At 27.5% G+C, this 22,759-nt stretch overlaps 1 protein-coding gene across 1 annotated transcript; it reads right to left on the bottom strand.

The window, feature by feature from the left end:
- Positions 1-7,358: 7,358 nt before the first annotated feature.
- On the bottom strand, positions 7,359-13,795 carry LOC125818167 (fatty acyl-CoA reductase 1-like). Its single transcript, XM_049497708.1, has 10 exons — positions 13,722-13,795; positions 13,369-13,472; positions 11,968-12,173; positions 11,752-11,852; positions 10,502-10,694; positions 10,253-10,414; positions 9,801-9,882; positions 8,814-9,095; positions 8,165-8,292; positions 7,359-7,512 (listed from the first exon to the last, which is right to left on the bottom strand). Exons 1-10 carry the CDS (start codon positions 13,783-13,785, stop codon positions 7,365-7,367), a joined length of 1,470 nt encoding a protein of 489 aa, XP_049353665.1. The 5' UTR covers positions 13,786-13,795; the 3' UTR covers positions 7,359-7,364.
- Between the last annotated feature and the right edge of the window lie 8,964 nt (positions 13,796-22,759).

Genomic DNA, 22,759 nt, shown 5'->3' with positions numbered 1-22,759 from the left:
CTCATGGACTCATCTCCCAATGTATATATAGGCAAAAAATAAATGATTGAAAGAAGGTTCACATTATTCAACATAGTTTGATTTCAACTCTTCACCTAATATTTAGGTCATTCATTTACCTTAAGTCAAGGGAAATAAAAGAATAGAGCGAAAGCAAACACTTAAACTCTTATTAAAAAGTAACATTTATGACCTTATAATTACAAGAAAAAGAACACTAATTGATTTTGTGATATCATTCTCCAATCAAAGATCTTGATCTAAAAAGTTCCATACATACTTTGTATGACATCCAAACCTCTCATTCTTTAGTTTTTGGTATTTTATATTTTTTCATTGATTAAAATTCAAGAAGGGAGTTTAAGTTATATATATATCGTCAATGCTATCTGATTATTCAAAAAATAACTATAGGTAAATCTTCTTAAATTGTGAGAGTTACATTTTTAAAAATAAGACTGTCTCTAATTACTTGTCCACTTTTGAATTGTCACACCTATTAAGAAATCAATTAATGACATAGTGAGTTTTATCATTTTATCCCTATTAATTATAAAGTGGATGAAAAGTTCTGCATTTTTAAAAGTAATTAGTCATTTAATTGAGGGTATAATAGGTCAAAATATTGTCCTTTCTTAATTTGTCAAAATGGATAAGTAATTAGGGACAACTATAAAAGGAAAAGTGGACTAGTAATTAGGAACAGAGGGAGTAGATTATTTGTTACCATCTTTTTTTAAACTAGAAGTTGATGCAAGCAGTTTCGTCGAATCAATGTTCAAATTTTGTATTTATATTAAAATATGTGCAAAATACAATTTATAGGATTCAATTACTAATTCCCTTATATTATCATTTTGAAATTTAATCAAAATTCATAAAGTTCAAATCATGATTTAACCGATCAATGGGAATCGACACATCACTGTTTGCGGGAGCAGTAGAGAGATCAATATGATGTCTGCTGACTTAAGGAAGTTGACTGACCTACCGAAACAGTTGGAGGCGGCTGAGCACATCCCATCCCACAAGAGTCAAGCCCTTCAAGGGGTTAAACGTGCCATATATGGATTTTTAGTGGACCCAAAAAATAAATCTTGCGGTAAGATTTTATCCGTATAAATGACCTATTGATATGAATTATTTGACACCGTACATGCATAAAACTCATTTGAATAAGATTATCTTAAATTGGTAGAGATTCCCTGTATTTGTTGGTCATGTGGAAAACATTTATTTTTTTGGTCAATTAGTAGAATTTATTTGTGAACACAAGATATATTGATTGATCCTGTTTGGTATGATTTTGGTAACTCATATAGCAAACATAAATAACTTGTTTTTTGGGCATATAAGTTTATATGTTTGCATTATAAAGAATATATGTAATACTTCGTATTTTTAAAGAGTTTATGTCTCGCTAGATATAAATTTTATTTTTAACAAAAAGAGATTGCTCGAATAATAAACTTAAACCATATATAATATATATAGTCGTAGAATCAAACCAATCACCTTCTCTAAGTACAAAATTGTATTCTATATCTAAGAGTGTCCTCCAATATAAAGGTATTTTTACATAAATTAAATTTAATTATATCCTAATATAGATATCAAACACCTATTCTCAATATGATTTTTTTAAACATAATTTCAATTTAATTATATCTCAATACAAATATCGAACATTATCTAATCAGAAAACAAAATATAAGCGTGGACCTTGATACACCGCCTAAAAGTTGGATAGAAAGTTGATAACCAATAGTATTAATTTAGCCAAAAGTTTGGTCATATTTAGATTTTTGACCCACTCCATTTTGTCTTGTAACAAGCCTGTGTGTCACCAACGAGGACGGTAGTAGAGTGGTAAATACTCTTTTATTCTTAATTAGAGGTTTTGGGAGATTGGTTCGAGTTTCCTTTGATACGGAGTCACCTTTGTTAGGGAGCACTTTACCCCTTAATATGAAATTTTTCTATACAAATTCATATTTAATTGGATTTTAATATGAACATTGAACACCGAACGAAAAATAAAAAAAATAAAAAAGGTAACATGCCCATGTGTCAGGAGGTCCAATTATTTATTTGTGTAGGTAAAATCATGTGAGTTTTTAAAGTTTTGTGTGTCCCATTTAATTTTATTTCTTATCAATTTTTGGTCCATTAAGCTTTATTAAAGAAGAAAACAAAAAAATAAGAGAAATTTTGTATATAGTTATAGTTTTTTCTTTAATTAGAAAATTTAGCGAAATTTTGTTTCTACAAATGTAGTAATATTATGATTTCAAAACAAAGCGGAATAATTGTATTCGTGCATGTAATAATACCCTATAATGGAATACATAATATCTGCGTACATAATAATAGTAAAATATATTGTATTACGTGTTATTAATAAGTGTATTTGCATGTTTATATATATATATATATATATATATATATATATATATATATATATATATATATATATATATATATTGTTTAATTGTATTTAGAGGATGATTATTATATCTACGCGTAGGGGTGTGCATTTGTTTTTTTAGTTTGATTTTGTCTTATTCTGTTTGGATTTTTCAATTTTCGATTTTGAAAAAGTGTAGCACAATCCGAATAGAAATATATTTAATTTTTTTTTCAATTTGGCTATGTCAATAATTAATAACATAATTAAAGTTATATTTGCAATTTGAAAAAGAAAAATATACAATGAGAAGTAATAATATTGAATCTCTTAAATATACTTTCTAATTTAAATTGCAAGTAAAACTTAAAACACAATACTTAAAATTATATCAATTATAGATGTCCAAACACAAAATATAAACTAAATCATAATGAAAGACAATAAGTAAAAAGGAACCAAAGTGGTGAACTCCAACTTAATTCTAAACCTAAATTTTATATAATTAATAATATATATAAAAAATATTTTTTTATTTTTATTTTCTAATTCCGAAACCAAACTAATAAATCAAACTACAAACTAAATTCTTAATCCAAAATCAATCCAAATTAAAAGTCGATTCAATTTCATTTAATTTTTCAATTTAATCTCAATAGTTCACACCCCAATTTACATGTATGTGCTATAAAATCTCAAACTATCACTATATTCAATTAATCACATTGGACCATAATAGATAACTCATTACCATCCGCCTCAACCAACTATAATAACAAATAATAGTAACATAATATAAAACAAAAATCACTAAAAATACTTATAAATCTCACTACGAAAATTTTTTAATAAAAATTGCAGTTGAATCGTATAAATTAAAAACAACAAAAATATTTCAGCAAAGAGCATGTATGATAAAATCCATCAATTTTAGGTAACCCGCCATTTAACAACATTTATGTGTGGTCAATTTAGTTCATATTTGGCTTGTTTATTTTTATGTTCTAATATTCAACTTTCTTGCCGACACCTCTCATTAATTTTTTCCCTCTATATTATAAGAAAAAATATTTTATTTTATTTTCACAATCTAATCTTTATTTTAAGGATCGAACAATAAATAAAATAATAAATTATACTATATATATCACCCTTTAAATTATTAAATATAATAAATTCAATATCTTAAAAATTATTGAGAAAATGACTATTATTTAGTTAATAATAAGGGTAAATTAAAAATTAAGTGATAAATTATAGGGCAAATTACAGAAATCGCATACTTTTAAGGCAAAATTATAATCTATCCCTTAAAAGTTTATAATTACAGAAATCCCTCAAACGGATACAATAATATAAGCGCTGATACATTAATCTGATGCACGAGATACATTAATCGTTAAGTAAGATACATTACATTTTATACATGATACACTAATCTGATGTACATTTTATACATGATACACTAATATTATGCGCGAGATACAATAATATAAGCGCTGATACATTAATCTTATGCGCGAAAATGAGGATTTTTGAAAATTTGTAAAACTTATAGGGGATAATGATAATAAGTAATCTAACATGTGAGATTTTCGTATTTTTTCCCCTAAATTAGGCATATATTGATTTTTAAAATTGAACTAGTAAAAATGGACATATATTTCTAATATAGAAGACAAGTAAAGATTAACGGAGAAAGCTTTAACTTACATTTCATTCATATAGATACATGCTCCCCGTCTCAAATTATCTGCTATTATTCTTTTTACATGTCACTAACATAATGAATCATTAATTAAGAGAGGTTTTAACTATGTTACCCATTATTTGGTATTTGAACACTCATAACATCATTTTTATTTTTATTTTTAAAAACATTTTCCATGAAACACATGTGAGAATTGAAATTAAACTAAGATGCAACTTCAAATGGGAAAAAAATAATAATAGGAAAATAGGAATCAGGCCATGGGCTAGCTTCAAAGAGGAAACGAGATCTATTATTTGCATTTATTTTATTAATATGTAATACATACAAAAAGTTTGAATCAAAATTACTGAATAATAATAATATTATAGAATAAAGGCATAAGTGTCAAACACTCGATACAGATAAATATTTACGAATAAGTCGAAACACTCGATAAAGATAAATGTAAAAATTAGGCAAATCACATAGTATAAGAAGGAAATTACTTCCTATCCCTACTCTTTCATTAATTACCAAAAATCCCTTTTTTAGTGTATTTCGGATACATAATATAGCAGTGCAGATACTTTAATTAATAAAGGGCGGATACTTAAATTATTAAGTTGTTGGCACGGATACTTTTATTAATAACGGGCGGATACTTAAATTAATGGGTGGATGCATAATATAGCAGCGCGGATACTTTAATTAATAACGGGCGGATACTTAAACTAATAAAGTATCCGGTTAAGTTGAATTGGGGGAAAATAAGGGATTTTTGTATTTTAGTAAAAAAGTAGGGAAATATTGAGAATAGGTAAAGTAATGTTGTGTACTTAAGTAATTTGTCCATAAATATTTAGGAGTAAATGACATATATATACAACTATTATAGAAAATTAGCAATATATAGCCCATAATTAAAATGCATTTAATAGACCAAAAAATAAGGAGCACAAAGTAGCCCATTATTAACATACGGCAACTAATAGGGTTTTTCTTTTTTTTTGAGAAACCAACCGCCACACTCAACTGGCATTAAAGACGATACGTGGGAAACCATATAACTGCCAGAGATAATAAGCGATTCAGCATCCATAACTCCATAAATAAACTTCATGTCCAATACAAAAAATAATTAACGAGGTTCTACTACAAATTCAACAAATAAATGGCGTCTTTGATAGTGTTGATTCATCATAGCGGAGAATGGGATAGCACAAATAATTTTGTAAATTATTCCATAGATGGGGTAGTTATTACAACAAATATTGATTTCAACGGATTCACTCACTTGATTTCAAGCCATCTAAATGTCGATACTTCCTTGAATTCGTTTGAATTTCATTATAAAATTGATGAAAATTCTATGCCTATGTGGATACGAAACACAATGGGATTACAAGTATACTTCGAATTGAAAAAAGGTTCAGGAAACTTCAAAGACTATCCATTGTGCATAACTTGGAAAGCTATAGATATTCATCATACACTTTCAATTATTGGAGAAGAATATGAGGAGGTCGATACCCAAATCATACCACATAGTAACACCAATGCAGACAATTTGAGTGTAATTGAATATAATGACATGGCTGCTCGGCAGATTACATATTTTCAACACTGCAATATTATTGAAAGTGATGCTGCTAACGTACCCTCAGAAGGTCAACTATATAAGGATAAGAAGATTTTGAAGTCTGTCATTGAAAATTATGCAATTCGAAAGAAGTTTCAATTTAAAGTGAACAGATCAAGTTCATCAAGGTATTATTCAATTAGTATAAGTAGAATATGAATCTATGTTATCTATTACAACGTATACCTTTTCAAAAATGGTATACTTTATGAATCCAATCACTTATAAATTTTACAAGTTGACAGAAATTAATATTATCAAAAGATTGGTTTTTATCACGTGATTGCATAGTCATGTATACAATGCATTATTGTATACATATTCATGTATTCATTCACTCAAAAAATTAAGTAGAGTATCGAGTTATCTTTTATCATGACTGGGTTTTTATCACGTGAATGCACATTCATGTATACATTGCATTCGTGTATACATATACGTGTATTCATTCAGTAAAACTTTGTATACATTTCAGATTCTTCCTTCAGTGTGTAAATGAGGATTGCACTTGGAAATTAAAATACTCAGCATTGCACAAGTCAAAAATATTCAAAGTGAGACGATTCATTGCTAAACACACTTGTGCTGCAAAGGATACCTGGAAGTACTTGCATGGCTAAAATTTGAAGTTTTGGGTGGAGAATCTACAAAATCAGAATCAGAATCTCCTTTTTTAGGAGTAATTTTAGGAATTGTTTTCTTAACCATGACAATTGCTACCCACAAACAATTACTATCTCCTAAATTTTCACCAAAATATATAAACCCAAATCTTTAAATCTTAAAAACAATGAAAAGAGTTGAGAACAAAATACAAAGATGAATAAAAAATAGACACATAGTATATTTTTACGGAAATAATTCTAAAAAGTAACATCAACTATTGTATAAGTGAATGGAAGAATAATGGTTAAATATTTACAATATCAATAAAATCTAACTAAATTAACGTGGAAAAGAGGAGAAAAAAAAGGAAAAACTGACCCACTACCCAATAAACTCAAATAACTTCTCATAGAATAACGTGGGCTAAAACATGCCAATTTCAATTTTAGAAAAGCTTTTTTTGTTATAAAAATTAAAAAGGGCTAAATATTGCCAATTAATAAAAAGAGATTACATGCTGTGCCATTTGTTCAATATTTATGAATAAGTCGGCCCAAATGAAGAGAGAGTGGTCCAAACCATTTAGAGCCCTCCTTAGCCCAATAAGTGATTGGCCCATTAATATAGATGCATATTGGACCTAACAATCCGAAAACCGAACCAACTCCATCTCTCTCCAAATGAAAAAATTGAACCTCGCCATTTTTTTTCAACGGAAAAGATCTAAATAAATTCTAAAAGTATTCGAAAGTATCGTTCATGAATATTAGTAACAAAGGATATATCTGGTATTAAAAGGAAAAATAAAAGGAACCAATAAAAGAGGAAAAAAGAGATAAATAAAAAGTAGGAAAAAAATAAATAGAAAAAATAAACGAATTAATTCATCTTTATACATACAAAAAAAAAAAAAAGGAAGGAAAACAACACTACTTTTTGTAAAACAATTTTTTATTGCAAACAATACATCATTCTTATATAATATGATGAAGAAGAATTAATTAATTAATATATAATTCCTAGAAAATGTGCTTGACAGCTCCAGGAAGGTGAGTGTTCATGAAATAATCTTCCCATTTGATGCAACTTGGATCAAAGTTGAGCACACCATCCATCTTGTGTTCTTTCATTGTCATTCTCAATCTCTTAGTATTAGCATCATCAAAGCTAATAAAAAAAAGTTTAGAAGTAAGTATAATTTTTGAAATTTATAACTTAAATAAGAGTATCGGGGGGGAGGGGGGGGGGAGAGAGTAGGTTAAGTTTAGACAGATTAAAATTGATTGAGTTAATAAATAATAAATAAATAGGTCTTGATCCGCTGAAATGTCATTTGGGCTAATATGTATTAGGTCAAGATGAGCTAAATAATGAGTGATAATCCACCTTGATCAATTTTTTCATGGTTCAATATGTGGTATACATTTAGATCAAACAAATCCAACTTTTAAATGAGCTTAATCGAACAGGATAAGATAGACTCAGTTAATAAATGAACAAGTTATTAATCAACTCAAACTTAAATATGACCTTATTATATTTTCACGCGGTAGTTTTCTCACTCCTAGTCTTAAACATTGCATAGCATTTGCTTTGCTATAAAACTTTTGAATTTGTAATCACATATACCATAATATTTGTGTGACTTTAAAATTTTCTCATTTATATCAAATAATAGAAAATATATATAAAGTTAAACTTTTTCAAGTACAAAATCGTATTATTTCTTTTAAATAAATTAAAAATAAATGTGTAACATGTACTGAAACGGAGAAAATAATTGAGAAATTTAAAGAAAAAAATAAAGATTGACGTATACCTTCCATGAAAAAGCAAGTAAGGTTTGTAGAGTTCAGATAAACGTATAGCCATATCAATCTTCCTCTTCAAATCCTTGTAGGTTTTGTCAAAACGACGCCATGATAATACATTTGCCAACTCTACTATCTATAAACATATGAAATTAATTAAGCACAAATAGTCATTGTCCTAGAGTTTTAAATTGCACAAATGAATTCAATTGTAGGACATTGACCATTTTTTAAAGGCAAGATCGAGAGAGAAGTCCAATGAACATTATTTATATAGTATATGCATTATTTACGTACTTGTTATGCCCCTAGCCCAACTATTAAAGTATTGTCGAATTTCAATCAACTTTTAGAGCCTCGTAATTTTTTTCATTGGATTTTAATCTGAAAGACGCCTCAACATTTAAATTCCATAATTTAGAGGTAAAATTTATAAATAATCTACTTTTCAATTTTTATGCTTAAGATATACTTTTCAAAAAATAGGGCCGCATTGGAAGTGGCTCATGAATCATGAGTGCTATTTATAGTGAATTCATTTTTTATGACCTCTAACTTTTTAAATCTCATTTCGATATGAAATTTACAAAAGACAAGTGTCACAACGAATCTTATTTGTATCAAGATGAAAAATATTACTATGCTAAAAAAACAAACCTTTAATAATGGCCAATAATAGGTTGAGATGTATTTTCGAAAGCTATCCATGCTGCTAAATAGTGTAGGCTTCCCCACTTTGATGATATTTCCATCTTTGGTCATCCATGGATTTTTTGTGAAGTAATTAAATAAGAATAATAAAATATCTGAAGTTTTTAGGGGATTTATTCCTGAGGAACTTATATGATATATTAATTCTTCAGAAGAATAATATTCATCATTTCCAATATGTGCTATAATTGATGCAAGTATCGAGTTCACAACCATATCCCCTGGAATCTGTAATTCAAGAGGGTAAAAGAATTAGGAAGAGATACAACTTCACTTGTACTTGGTAAACATATTATTATTATTATTTATATAAAAAGAAGAAGCTCTTACTATAATTTAGGAAAGAATTTAAGTATGATCATAGTAATATGATAATTTTTTATATTATCAGGTCACTCAAAAAATATTTATAACTAGTTTTTCATAAAAAGTGGAATATGTAATTTTAAAAATAAGATAAATTATTTGCTATAACATGTAATTGACAGGATGACAGTAAACATTTTTGATAAATTGGCATTGTATGTAACTTATAAGAAAGTTCTGTTCTTTTTTTTTTTGGGAGATATAGTATTTTCGTTTTTAATTTATGTGACATAGTAAGACAGATTTGAAACTTATGTTCTCTAGTTTCTAGAGAGTTATTTGGGTTCTAAATTAATAATGTATATAATATTAAATATTTTTTTAAGACAAACACAAGGGTTCAGATAAAGTTAATTAGTAGATTCTACTGAATGTGTCTGCTACCTCTACCTCTTGACAACAGTTTGAACTGACATAGAATTTAAGAATGAAAATGAAGACTTTTTAAAACTTGTTATCTAAAAAAGCCAACACATTTATGTGGTTATAAAACTTTTGAAACATGTGATGTTTAAGCATATCGTATATAATTATGGAAAAAAAAATTAAAACAATAAAATAATATACCATATCAAGTTTTGTGTTTGGGTCACCAAAGCAGAAATTCATTACTCCTTTACCATAAGCCAAAATGAAGGAATCCACGGTTCTGCAATTGCAAAATTGTATACATACATAAGATATAAGCTAGAGATCATGAGTCACCTCTTAATTAAATAAATGTTGTACTTTATTTTAATTACACTATAACAAAAATAATTTTTAGTGGCAATAAATATTGACATTAATAAAGAGTGCTAAAGTCTTTACCGGCATAAGTTAAGTGCCATTAGAAGCAATGTCGCTAAAGGCTTTAGGGACATATACAAAGAATGCTAATTGCCGCTAAAAATACATATTTCTTAATTGCCGCTAATAATAATTTTTGATGTAGTGTTATCTCAAGAATTTGAATAATAATAGTTGTTCATTAGTGTATTTCAGAATTTTAAATTTATGAATTATGGTGATTTACTTACTTTACTCCTTCGATCCATCCTGGAAATGGCTCTTTATAAGTACTTGTAATAATCGTTGGTCGTATTATTACAAGTTGTAGATCTTCCTTATAGTGTCCTAAAAGCATCTCTCCCATTGCCTTTGTGAAGGAATATGTATTTGGCCACCCATGCAAATTTGCCCTAAAAAATCAAACATAAGAAATATATAACATGTTAAAATATACTGATAGTGTAACTATTTTTTTTCAATATCTATTTATATCCAACCTTTGAATGCCTAGATCTCTCATGGCAATTGTGACTTCCTTTGTTGTCAAGCTTTGAGCTTCAAGCTCCTTGAGTTTTTCATCTATCACTTTCCTTTCCACATCAATGTCTAATTTTGAGTTTTTGTTGAGTGTTTCACCTAAAGAGAATGATTTCTCTGGTATTACTCCTTCACCTTCTCCACAAACATAAGCTGCATATGATAGAAAATGGAAAATAATGTTATTCTATTTTAATTTATGTGTCTTAATTTAACTGGACACAAAATATTAAAAAGTAAGGAAGATAAGACAAGTCCTCTTCAAGAAACTTTAGCAATAATAATAATTAAAAGTTCACAAATCTCATAGTGTTAAAAGCTAATTATATTATATTCCTACTCTTTTTTCAAATTACAAAAATCCCTTAAAATTGAAGGATTTCGGATACATCACTCAACGTCTCAATACATCGCGTCCCGATACATTACATTTGTTGATATAAGACACACTTGTACCAATACATCACTCAACGTCCCAATACATTATCTTTGTTGATACAAGACACACTTGTACCGATACATCATTCAACGTTCCGAAAACATCGTGTCCCGATACATTACCTTTGTTGATACAAGACACACATGTATTGATACATCACTCAATATCTCAATGCATCGCGTCCCGATACATTACATTTGGTGATACAAGACACATATGTCCCGATACATCGCGTCATGATTCATTGCGTATGAGTGATATATATATATATCCGAGAATAGGAGAGAGAGTGAGAAAAATTGGAATTTTTTGTCACTTTTTTCAAATGGTAGGATATTTTAGAGAAAATTGTAAAATAAGTTGTGTATTTAGGTAATTTTCCCAATAATAATGTATATTCTTTTTATTTTAATTTATGTGGTGATGTTTTAACTGAATACAGAGTTAAGAAAAAAACATTTGAAAATTATGGTTTAGAACGTTAGATTATTTCTGAATAAAGAAGTATGACATTTAGTAGCAAAGTTAGGATTTTCACCAAGAATAATTTCAACTATATAAAACAAAACAAACTGTATATACAATTTCGAATGAATCCCTTTTGCCCTCTAGTTCTACCGCTGATGACCCTTTGTTTTGAATAAACTAAAAAGAAAAGTACTGTCACATAAAATGATAAAAGAGAGTATAATATTAAAAAAAAAGTCACATATTTATTTTCCCACAAATAAATAACATAAGGAGCCTTTATTAAGAAATCTAAAAACTGACCAGTGGATACATGAACAATTATCTTCACATTTTCACATCTTTTAGCAAATTTGAGGACATTAAGGGCACCTAGGACATTGATATCCATTGCAATATCATATCTACAATAAGAAGGAAAATAATAAAATTATTAGTTTAAAAAATCAAATTAATGTTTTGCATTAAAAATTTGAATACAATCATATATATATATATATCTATATTTATTATATATACCTCTCATCAAATCTAGTAGTTGCAGCTGAGTTTATGATTATATCAATTTCTTTGAACATTTCATCTTTCATCTCTGAATTTTCAATTCCAAAATCCTCAAATGAAATGTCACCAGCAACTGGAAATACTTTCTCTTCTATGAGAGAATTTAGGTTATTTGCACCTATTTTTTCTCTTAGAACACTAAATAATTCAGTCTGCATAACCTGTGTGAAAACTCGCAAAATATCCCGTCAAGATTTTTTACTAAGAGGATTCAAAATAAAAATAAAATAAAATAAAAACATAAAAAAGAAGCCACGATGATCCAACATTTGTTATAAATAATTATGAGACCTTTTATATACATTGTAATTTTATAAACAAAGGAGATTCAAATAAATCCTTGCGATCCCTAGCTCTGCTCTATTTAATATAGAGAAAATTTCAGAAATAGTAAATATAATAGACATAATAAGTCTTTATAGCTATAGTTTCGATAATTGCACTCCATAGCTATAGTTTTGTTTGCTATGGAGGTTGCGGTTGTATATTTCGATCTGTTTGTATATTTCGCTTGCGAATATACAAATAGGGTAGGTATATACAAATTATGTACATTTACGAATTTTTCAGAACTCTGTTTGTATGTTTCACTTGCCAATATACAAACAGGGTAATTTATCATGATTTTTTGATAAATCGTATACAAATAGTTAGAGTAAGCATATACAAAAATTCTCGATTTATACAATCAAGAATCGAATTTTACAAATTCTAGATTTATACAAATCGGGCGAATAACAAGATTGAGCGAAACTATAGCTGTGAATTAGAAATTCCCAAAACAATAGCTATTGTATTTAATATAGTTTGATGTTCAATGTAAAAATTCCAAATATTTTATGTGTAGAAAAATTCCCGTGTCATTTTTAGACGTTAATTGATAGATAGGAGTCTTTTCATTTGCGTATTAAAGATAAACTAATATAATAAATAATATATATATATATATATATATAAATTAAGTTTTTAATAAAAGTCAAGAAGCAAGGTCCTTTCATAATAACAAAATAATGGAGAATGTGTTGTTTACCTAAATTAAACCATAGGACTTAATATAAAATATTCCTTTTTTGTACCTAAATTAAACCATGGGACTTAATATAAAATATTCCTTAATAGTATATATTTATGTTCAAATATATTAAACAGAATCTACCTAAACCAAATTTGTCGAAGACTTTTTCCCTAATTTCAAGAAATTAAGAAAAGCTTTTAGTCTTAAAATTGAATTTTAATTCTGAACTGGTTGATCTCTAAAAATAAGTATCAAATGTCGAATGAAATTTTAAAAAAAATCAAATAAATTTAATGATCTATCGAATAATTAAATCAAAAGAAACAATATATATGATTTACCTCATCATTAAAACGTTTTCTGGCAGATTTTGAGTCTGAAGCTCTTACTAAAAGGAATAATTTTCTCACATTTGGCTGTACTCGAAGTATCTTCTCTACGAGAACTACATATTACAAAAACAAATCAAAGGACATATATAAATAGATAATTTAAATTCATTTACACTCTCAACATATCTTTTTAAATTTATAATTAATAGATGGTAGTTATTATTTTAAATCAGAGCACTTTTCTAATATGCATCTTTTATAAGAAGTAAAATTTTCAAAATAAGTTGATTTCGAAAACTTGACAAAACAGACTATAATAACAAATTATATTATATGTAAAGAGAAAGAGAGAGTGTGTGTACTCTTTGCAAGAAAACCAGTGGCACCAGTAATGAAAATAGTCTTGCCTTCTAAAAAAGGTTCCATGAGGGCAATCAAAAAATTAAGGGGTAAAAGAACTTGTTTAATTAGAGATAATTAATATCTAATTAATCTCATGTACTAAACAAAAATAGTGATATATTGAGAATGAGAGTATTTGATTTATGAAACTCTTGGACTCATCTCCCAATGTATATATAGGCAAAATAATTGGAATAGGCTTCACTTTTTTCAACAATTAATATTGTATAATTCATGCACTTACCTAATATTTAGGTATTCATTATTCCCTCCGTTTCATACTCCCTCTATCCCTAATTACTTGTCCACTTTTTCTTTTATAGTTGTTCCTATTGACAAATCAAGAAAGGACAATTTTTTTTACCTATTATACCCTTAATTAAATGACTAATTACTTTAAAAAATGCAGAACTTTTCATCAACTTCATAATTAATAGGGATAAAATGGTAAACTCACTATGTCATTGATTGATTTCTTAATAGGTGTGTCAATTCAAAAGTGGACAAGTAATTAGGGACAGAGGGAGTATTAGTTAATCATTTTATTAAAAGGAAAAATCATTGTGGCCAGAATTTGGTCAGAATGGTAAAATAACATATTTCATACTATGTTATTTTACCTTTTTGAATATTTTTACCCAATTTTAATATCTTTTAATTAAAAAGTTGAAAAAGATCAGTTTATTTTAAAATAAAAAGAACATTATAGACTTTTTAAATTTCTGGCCAAATTTTTTGGCCCTAATAGCTGTCTCATATTAGTTTTCCACCTTAAAAAATCAAGAAAACATTATTTAATTTTTTCCTATTTTATCCTAGCAAATAAAATAGTATTTGAAATCAAAATTTCTAATTAAAGGTAAAGAAATCTTATATTTGTCTTATCACACCTGATTGTTACTTTTAATTTATGAAAAAGGACAAATATACCCATGAACTATCGTAAATGGTATGCAGATACCTCTGTCATACTTTTGGGACATTGGTGCCCCTCTCGTCCAAAAACTAGAGCATATATACCCTTTATACTAACGGACATACACGTCATAATCTTATCCACCGACACGACATTTATTAATTATCGGATCAATGAATAAGATTGCACCACGTGTCCCTATTTAGTCTTCCGTTAGAGTGAAGGGCATATATGCTCTAGTTTTTGAACGGCGGGGGCATCAATGTCCCAAAAGTATGACAGAGGGTATCTGCATATCATTTACGATAGTTCGGGAGTATATTTGTTCTTTTCCCTTTAATTTATCACACTAATAGGGGTTTAGTTCTTTTTTAGTTGAGCGTCTATTAGAAATAATCTCTCTATCTCACAAGATAGTAATAAAATTTGTGTACAGTTTTCTATCCTCTCTATATCCCAATTACTATAAAATTACACTAAATATATTATTATATATCAATTTCAATAGTTAAACATTGTAGAAATATATATTTTTTATTTTAGAACGGATAGAGTTGTTATTAGCACTCCTAAATTGACATTGACTTGTACAATTATAAGTATTTAAAACGAGTTTTAATTTATTGGAGAACATAGCAAAGTTTGTATCATATTCATGGATTTACGTAATCAATTTCTACTTTCCATAGTCCTTTAATTTTTTATTTTATTTTTTAAGAAATTCAAACTATTATTTTTTTTGGAAAATATTTTTTTCTTTTCATAATATGATATGTTATGGTTAGAATTTTCATTTTGGAGTTTCAAAATATGAAAAAATATGAAGAAGTAAATATATGAAAAAGTTGAAAGGAATTAACATTTACTATATATTTATAGATACACAATTTTTTTTTAATCTAAAGTGTAATTTTTCATAGAAAGAAATTCGGATAACTCTTTTATTTCTACTTAGCTCCGTCCTCTGCATATATGACAATTTTTAAGTATTTGAAACAGTAAATCATATAACATTACTTGAAAGTATAGTTATCTATAATCATCATCGTTTGTCGTTATCATGATCTCTCAGTTTATTTTAAAATAAAAAGAATATTATAGACTTTTTATATTTTTGGCCAATTTTTCTGGTCCACTAGACGATGGGGGCCCGCTTGACCAACGGCCATCATACTATGATCATAGTATGATAATAGCTGTCCCATATTAGTTTTCCACCTTACTAAATCAAGAAAACATTAATTAATTTCTTCCTATTTTATCCTAGCAAATAATTCTTTTTGAAAGTGTTCACATTTGTTTGTAAGATTTCCAAGAATTTTTTAAGGGATGAATTAATAAAATTATCTTATTAATTATAATTTCTTAATATACGTGTAAAAAAGAAATTGATAAACTAATACGAAACGTGTGGAGTAATTGATTTTGTGAGATCATACTCCAATCAAAGATCTTGTTCTAAAATGTTCCATAACATACTTTATATGACATCCAAACACTTAACCCTTACTATATTAAAAAAAGTAGCATTTATGACCCTAATTACAAGAAAAAGAACACTAATTAATTTTGTGAGATCATTCTCCAATCAAACATCTTGTTCTAAAAAGTTCCATAATATACTTTATATGACATCCAAACAACCTCTCAATCTTTTTAGTATTTTTATTGTTATCATATTAATTATTCCCTCGGTTCATTTTTACTTATCTAACATTTCAAAAATAGATTTTGATCAATTGGTATAATTTATTTGTGAAACACAAGATATATTGATTGATCCTGTTTGGTATAATTTTGGCAACTCACATTGCAAGATAGTTGACTAGTTTAACCAAGAAACATTATTTTCTCTCAATTATCGAACCAAGAATCTGGTGAAAAATCGAACTAATCACCTCCTCTAATCACAAAATTATATTCTATTTCTAAGAGTCGTCCTAGTCAAAAGCTGCATTTGTCTTACGTATGAAATTTGTCAATGCAAATTTTAAATTTAATTGTACTTTCAAATGAGAAATCAAAATATAAGCGTGGACTTTGATACATGCCAAAAGTTGGGTAGGAAGTTGATAACCTATAGTATTAATTTGGCAATATTTAGATTTTGACCCACTCCATTTCTAAGTCTTGTGCATATTAGTATTGTATAGTGTAACATGCGCATGTGCCATGAGGTACAATTATTTCTTTGTGTAGGTAAAATCATGTGGTTAGATCTTAAAGTTTTGTGTGTCCCATTTAATTTAATTTAATTTATAACCAATTTTGGTCCATTAAGTTTTATTAAGAAAAAGAGAAACTTTTGTATATATTGTCCATTTAATTTAATTTCTTTAATTATGAAATATAGTGAAATTTTACTTAATACAAATGTAATAATAGTCTTTTGGGATGGCTCAGTTGGTTTGGAGGGTGATTATCCACACGGATGATCCGAGATCGATCCCCCCTAAATGTCTTCTGAGTCGAGCCTGTCGCACAGGGCTTGTCTAGTGTGGTTTACATGCCATTACACAGTGAAGGGTTTATCTAGTGCGCACAAAGTGTTCACCATAGAGTGCTCACCCGAAGGGTAGAGACTGTGGCAGAGGTTGTAGCGGTTGCGGATTATCCTAGGGTTCCAGAAACAAATGTAATAATATTTTGATTTAAAAAATGTAACAGAATAATTGTATCGGTATACATAATAATAGTGAAATATATTGTATCAGATCATTTACACACTATTAAAAATAAAGGTTTTTTCATTTATTTTTCACCTAACCAATTCACTGGAAAAATTCATGGTGAGAAACAAATTCTCAATGAAATAATGAGAAACTTTGAGAAAAGTACTAAAAACGCTCCTAAACTCGGCGCGAATTATTAGTTTCATCACTGAATTATTAACAACCTTAAAAACCCATTTTTACTTGACTAACTGAACTACTTAAATATACCCTACGATCTTGCAACATGAGTGAAATACACTCCTAAAGTCTCGCCAAGTTTAGGGGTGTTTTTAACATTTATCTCGACTTTTTATTAGGAGTCTCATGCTCCTGCAAGTGTTTGAGACCACTTGCTAGGTTACGTGGCAGATTAAAAGTGCATCTAAGTTTTGTTAGTCAAGTAGAGAGGTGTTTTTAAGACTGACAATAGTTCGAGAACGAAACTAACAATTTATGCAAAGTTTAGAGGTATTTTCATTACTTCTCTTGAGAAGCTTTCTAATTTTTCCATGTAAAGACTATTTTTCTATTCTCACTTAATTCAATCAAAATATTTATAAAAATAGTCACTAAACATTTTTCAGTCGAAAATTTCAATGAAAATATAGTGACTTTTAATTGTGATAATATATCTATAGCAGTATGGGTGTTCACGGGTCGATTTGGGTCGGTTATTGGTCAAAACCAAAACCAATTTAATCAGTTTTAAAATTATCAAAATCAAACCAAATCAAATATAATATCCATTTATCGGTTTGGTTGTTACAATTTGGTTTGGTTTGGTTCCGTTATTCGATTATTAAGCATACACGAAAATTAAAAAATGGTTCATTCAAAAGAGGAAAAAAAGACGACAGTTCATACAAAACGAAAAATAGTTAGTATGACTAACATTACAGAACTTTCTATCACTTAATTTACGGTAAATAAAGCTTCAAAATTCATCATTTTGGCCTAGAAAGAAGAGACAATGACATTCCTAGTCCCTCCAAGAATTGTTATAGACATTCATATACAAAAAACCAATAAGATAAATGTTCTCGTCTTGCACGTTTTTACTTTCATAAATAAATTAAAATAATTTTGATGAAAACATATAGAAGATATTTAAAATTATTTATTAAAATAATATATCATGCATGTATAATAATAAAATATGTGTATATAGTTTATCGGTCCATTTCGATTATTTCTTCGATTTTTTTTTTTGACAAAATCAAAACCTTAATCAAATCCTATCAATTTTTAAAAATCTATAACCAAACCAAACCCATACTCAAACCCAAATTATATAGATTTGATTCGATTTGAATTGATTTTATTCATACCGTGAACACCTTATATATGGGTCATTTACTAAAATAACCCTATACAGTGAAAACCCCTATATAGCAGAATATACAATATTCACCTATATAAATTAATATTTGATCATAAAATTTCAAAAACGTGTTTTTACTCTCAGTTAGTCACATTTTCACTCAATTTTTTTTTATATATATTCCTTCCGTATAAAATCAAAACCTTAATCAAATCCTATCAATTTTTAAAAATCTATAACCAAATTAAACCCATACTCAAACCCAAATTAAATAGATTTGGTTCGATTTGAATTGATTTTATTCAAACCGTGAACACCCTATATATGGGTCATTTACAATATAACCATATACAGTGAAAACCCCTATATAGCAGAATATACAATATTCACCTATATAAATTAATATTTGATCATAAAATTTCAAAAACGTGTTTTTACTCTCAGTTAGTCACATTTTCACTCAATTTTTTTTTTATATATATTCCTTCAGTATAAAATTATCTATCATTATTCTCTTTTACATGTTACTAAAGAATCATTAATTAAGAAAGGTTTTTAACAATGTTATCATTTATTGATATATGAACAAGTATAATATATCATCCATAATTAAGATATTTTTGTGGGTTTTTTAAGAACAATAACTGTCAAGGATAAAAAAAATATAATTTGTCTTAATTTTTAAATAATAAATAACTTAATAATTATATTTAAAAATTATGATAAATAATTCGAAACGGAGGCAATAATTCTGTCTATCCCCAGGATATTGTTTTAAAATTAGATTTGAAAGAAGAGGAAAAGCATATAGAAACGTGGATTCTCTATTTAATCACAATTTTTTTGTATCCAATTGAGAGTTTTCTTATTTTATGGTATATGATATATCAATCAAGAAAATTCAACGTGTAAATATATACACGGTTCTGTGCAGTATGAGTTTAATATATATTATTTTTTTATCTCAATTTATATAATGCAGATAAAATTTGGATAATTTTTTATTTAGCTTTTAAATATTTTAAATTGTAATTACTTTGATTTATAATATTTTTATGTAATTTTTAAATAATATATATTACTCATTTTGTTCAAATTTACGTGACATATATCTTTTTTACTCTGTCTCAACTTATGTGACACGGATAGAATTTTGAAAGCCAATCGAATTTTTTATATAATTTTTAAATATTTAAAATTGTTATTGTTGTGATTTATAATATTTTTATGTATTTTTTAAATAATATATATTATTCTCAATAAGCCCCTATTTATGTGACAACTAGTAGAGTTTTGAGAGTCAACCAAATTTTTTAATATTTTAAGTTGTTAAATATTACTATGATTTATAGTACATTTTACGTAATTTTAAATATATAAGCAACAATTTTATGTCGTAAACTATTTGTTCCAGAAAATCACAACCTCATACACAATAATTGAAGCGTTAACTACAAGGCTTAGAAGTAATTTTATTCACAAACTGCTAAAATAAGTACCACGAAATAGACAAGTGAAGCAACACCACTTTTTTCCTATGTATATTTCTAATCTAAAAATATACATATGTTTAGCCTTGTGGTTAAATATACATATATTTTTTCCAAGAAAACGAGTTTCATGAAAACATCTCCCTTATATATATAATAGAAGTATGAAAAACAAATTCCAATGGCATTCGACATTGTTTGTCCCCCTCACCCTCCAATCCGCCCTCCCCCCATTTTTCGATTTTTCTAAATTTCTTTTATAAAAGATTTTTTTAAAAAAAAAAACTCTAACTTCATCTTCTCATTCAAATATTAATTTAGATATTATTTTAATTTTGTTTTAAAAAAAATTCTACCCCACCTAACCCCCTGCTTCAAAAAAAAAATTCTCGTTTTGTGTTAGATATAATATGAGTTAATATCTCAAAAGGTCACTCAACTTTAGGAACTTATCTAGTACATTCATTAAACTTTATTTTGTATCAAAAAAATCACTTAACTTAGTTCTTTGTATCAAAAAAGTCACTCAATCATATTCATCATTAAAAAAAAAAATTAAATCACAAATAAATTATTTTTTATATTACGTTCATGATTAAGCTACTAAATAAATGACTCAAAATTATCATTTCATTATAAAATTGAAAATAAAAGATAAATTTATCAAACTTGAACCTAAAATTCCTCGCGTCATTCACACAAACAAGAAATTGATTAAATCATCACAGCAAATGTTGTTATACCGTCAAATGAAGCCGTAGTAATTTATTAGGGAAAAGGGTCAAATATGCCCCTAAACTATTTGAAAAGGTCTAGATATACCCCTCGTTTAAAGTTTGGCTCAATCGTGCCCTCGCCGTCCAACTTTTCGTCTAGATATGCCCTTATGGGCGTTAAATGCCAAATGGAAATGCCACGTCATTTTTACATTACCACGTGGCATCTATATTAAAGGGAAAAGGGTCAAATATACCCCTAAACTATTCGAAAAGGTCTAGATATACCCCCCTTTTAAATAAACTACCCGACCCGTTTTCAACAATTTTTTTTTGGGTAAATCCCGAAAATGAGTAATTGACTAATAAAAAATAGGAAAAATATGATTTTTTTTTTTATAAAATTAACGCCAAAAATTCGCAAATAAATATAGTAACCTTAAATTCAACAATTTTTTTTAAATTTTATTTTTTTTGATAAATAACGAAAATGAGTAATTGATTAATAAAAATATGAAAATGACTTTATGCTGAATTTTTAGGTTATATTTTTCATACTTTTTATTAATCAATAACTTATTTTCGGGATTTATCGAAAAAAAATAAAAAATTTAAAAAATTGTTGAAATTGTTGAATTTAAGGTTACTATATTTATTTGTGAATTTTTGGCGTTAATTTTATATATTTTTTTCATATTTTTCCTATTTTTTATTAGTCAATTACTCATTTTCGGGATTTACCGAATTTTTTTTGTTGAAAACGGGTCGGGTAGTTTATTTAAAAGGGGGTATATCTAGACCTTTTTGAATAGTTTAGGGGTATATTGACCCTTTTTCCCTTTAATATAAATGTCACGTGGTAATGTAAAAATGACGTGGCAATTCCATTTGACATTTAACGTCCATAAGGGCATATCTAGATGAAAAGTTGGACGGCGAGGACACGAGTGAGCCAAACTTTAAACAGGAGGTATATCTAGTCCTTTTCGAATAGTTTAGGGGCATATTTGACCCTTTTCCCTAAAATATATGGACAACTGCTATTAAATTTCTAAATCAATGGTTGTTTTTCACTATTTATGCACTTCAGTTTTTGGTGTATAGTATACAAATAGATATTTAAATTTGTATAAAAGTTGAACAAATAGACACACATACTTTACGTGGTATCCGACATGATAATTCATATCGTACGTATTGTATTATGAGTTATGCCACATAGATTCATATTCAACTTTATACAGGTCTAAGTAATAACCAAAACTGGAGGAGCTTCATTCCAGCTAATTGTTAGTAGTAGAAGTTAAAATTTGAGAAAATATATTCTTTTGTAAATCACATATAACTCTAGCCTCCCTTTGTTCTTTGGTTAATATATTTTCTAAGTTTATAGTATTAGCAGTTCAAGTTGCGCAGTCTAGTATTACTGGACTATCTTTTTTCTTTGATTTAGATGGTTTAAAATTAGTAAATGTACAAAATATAGAAAATTTAATATATATATAATGTAATTTTTTACTGAGAGAATTTGGGTGAAGTCCCTGACAACCACGTAGGTCCGCCCCTCGATGCAAATAAATTTTAGATACAAAAGTTGTTCTGGTAAGTCTTTTTTCCCACTCAATATACCTTATATCTTTCATTCAATTATATATTATTTTATTTTTTTCGGGCACGGACAAATACCATCTAGTTTATAATATAAAATTGGCCATAACCAGATCGAGTCAGACCATATGTGCGACTCACCCTAGACCAAATATCCAACAACTATGGATAATGATACACTAATGAAATTTATAACAAGTAAATTACACCTTGATATAAGTAATTTAACGACG

This window comes from Solanum verrucosum, unplaced genomic scaffold, assembly GCF_900185275.1.
Source record: "Solanum verrucosum unplaced genomic scaffold, falcon-dt-bn FXZP01000253.1, whole genome shotgun sequence".
Lineage (NCBI taxonomy): Eukaryota > Viridiplantae > Streptophyta > Magnoliopsida > Solanales > Solanaceae > Solanum > Solanum verrucosum.
This window is presented reverse-complemented; position numbering and strand designations above follow the sequence as displayed.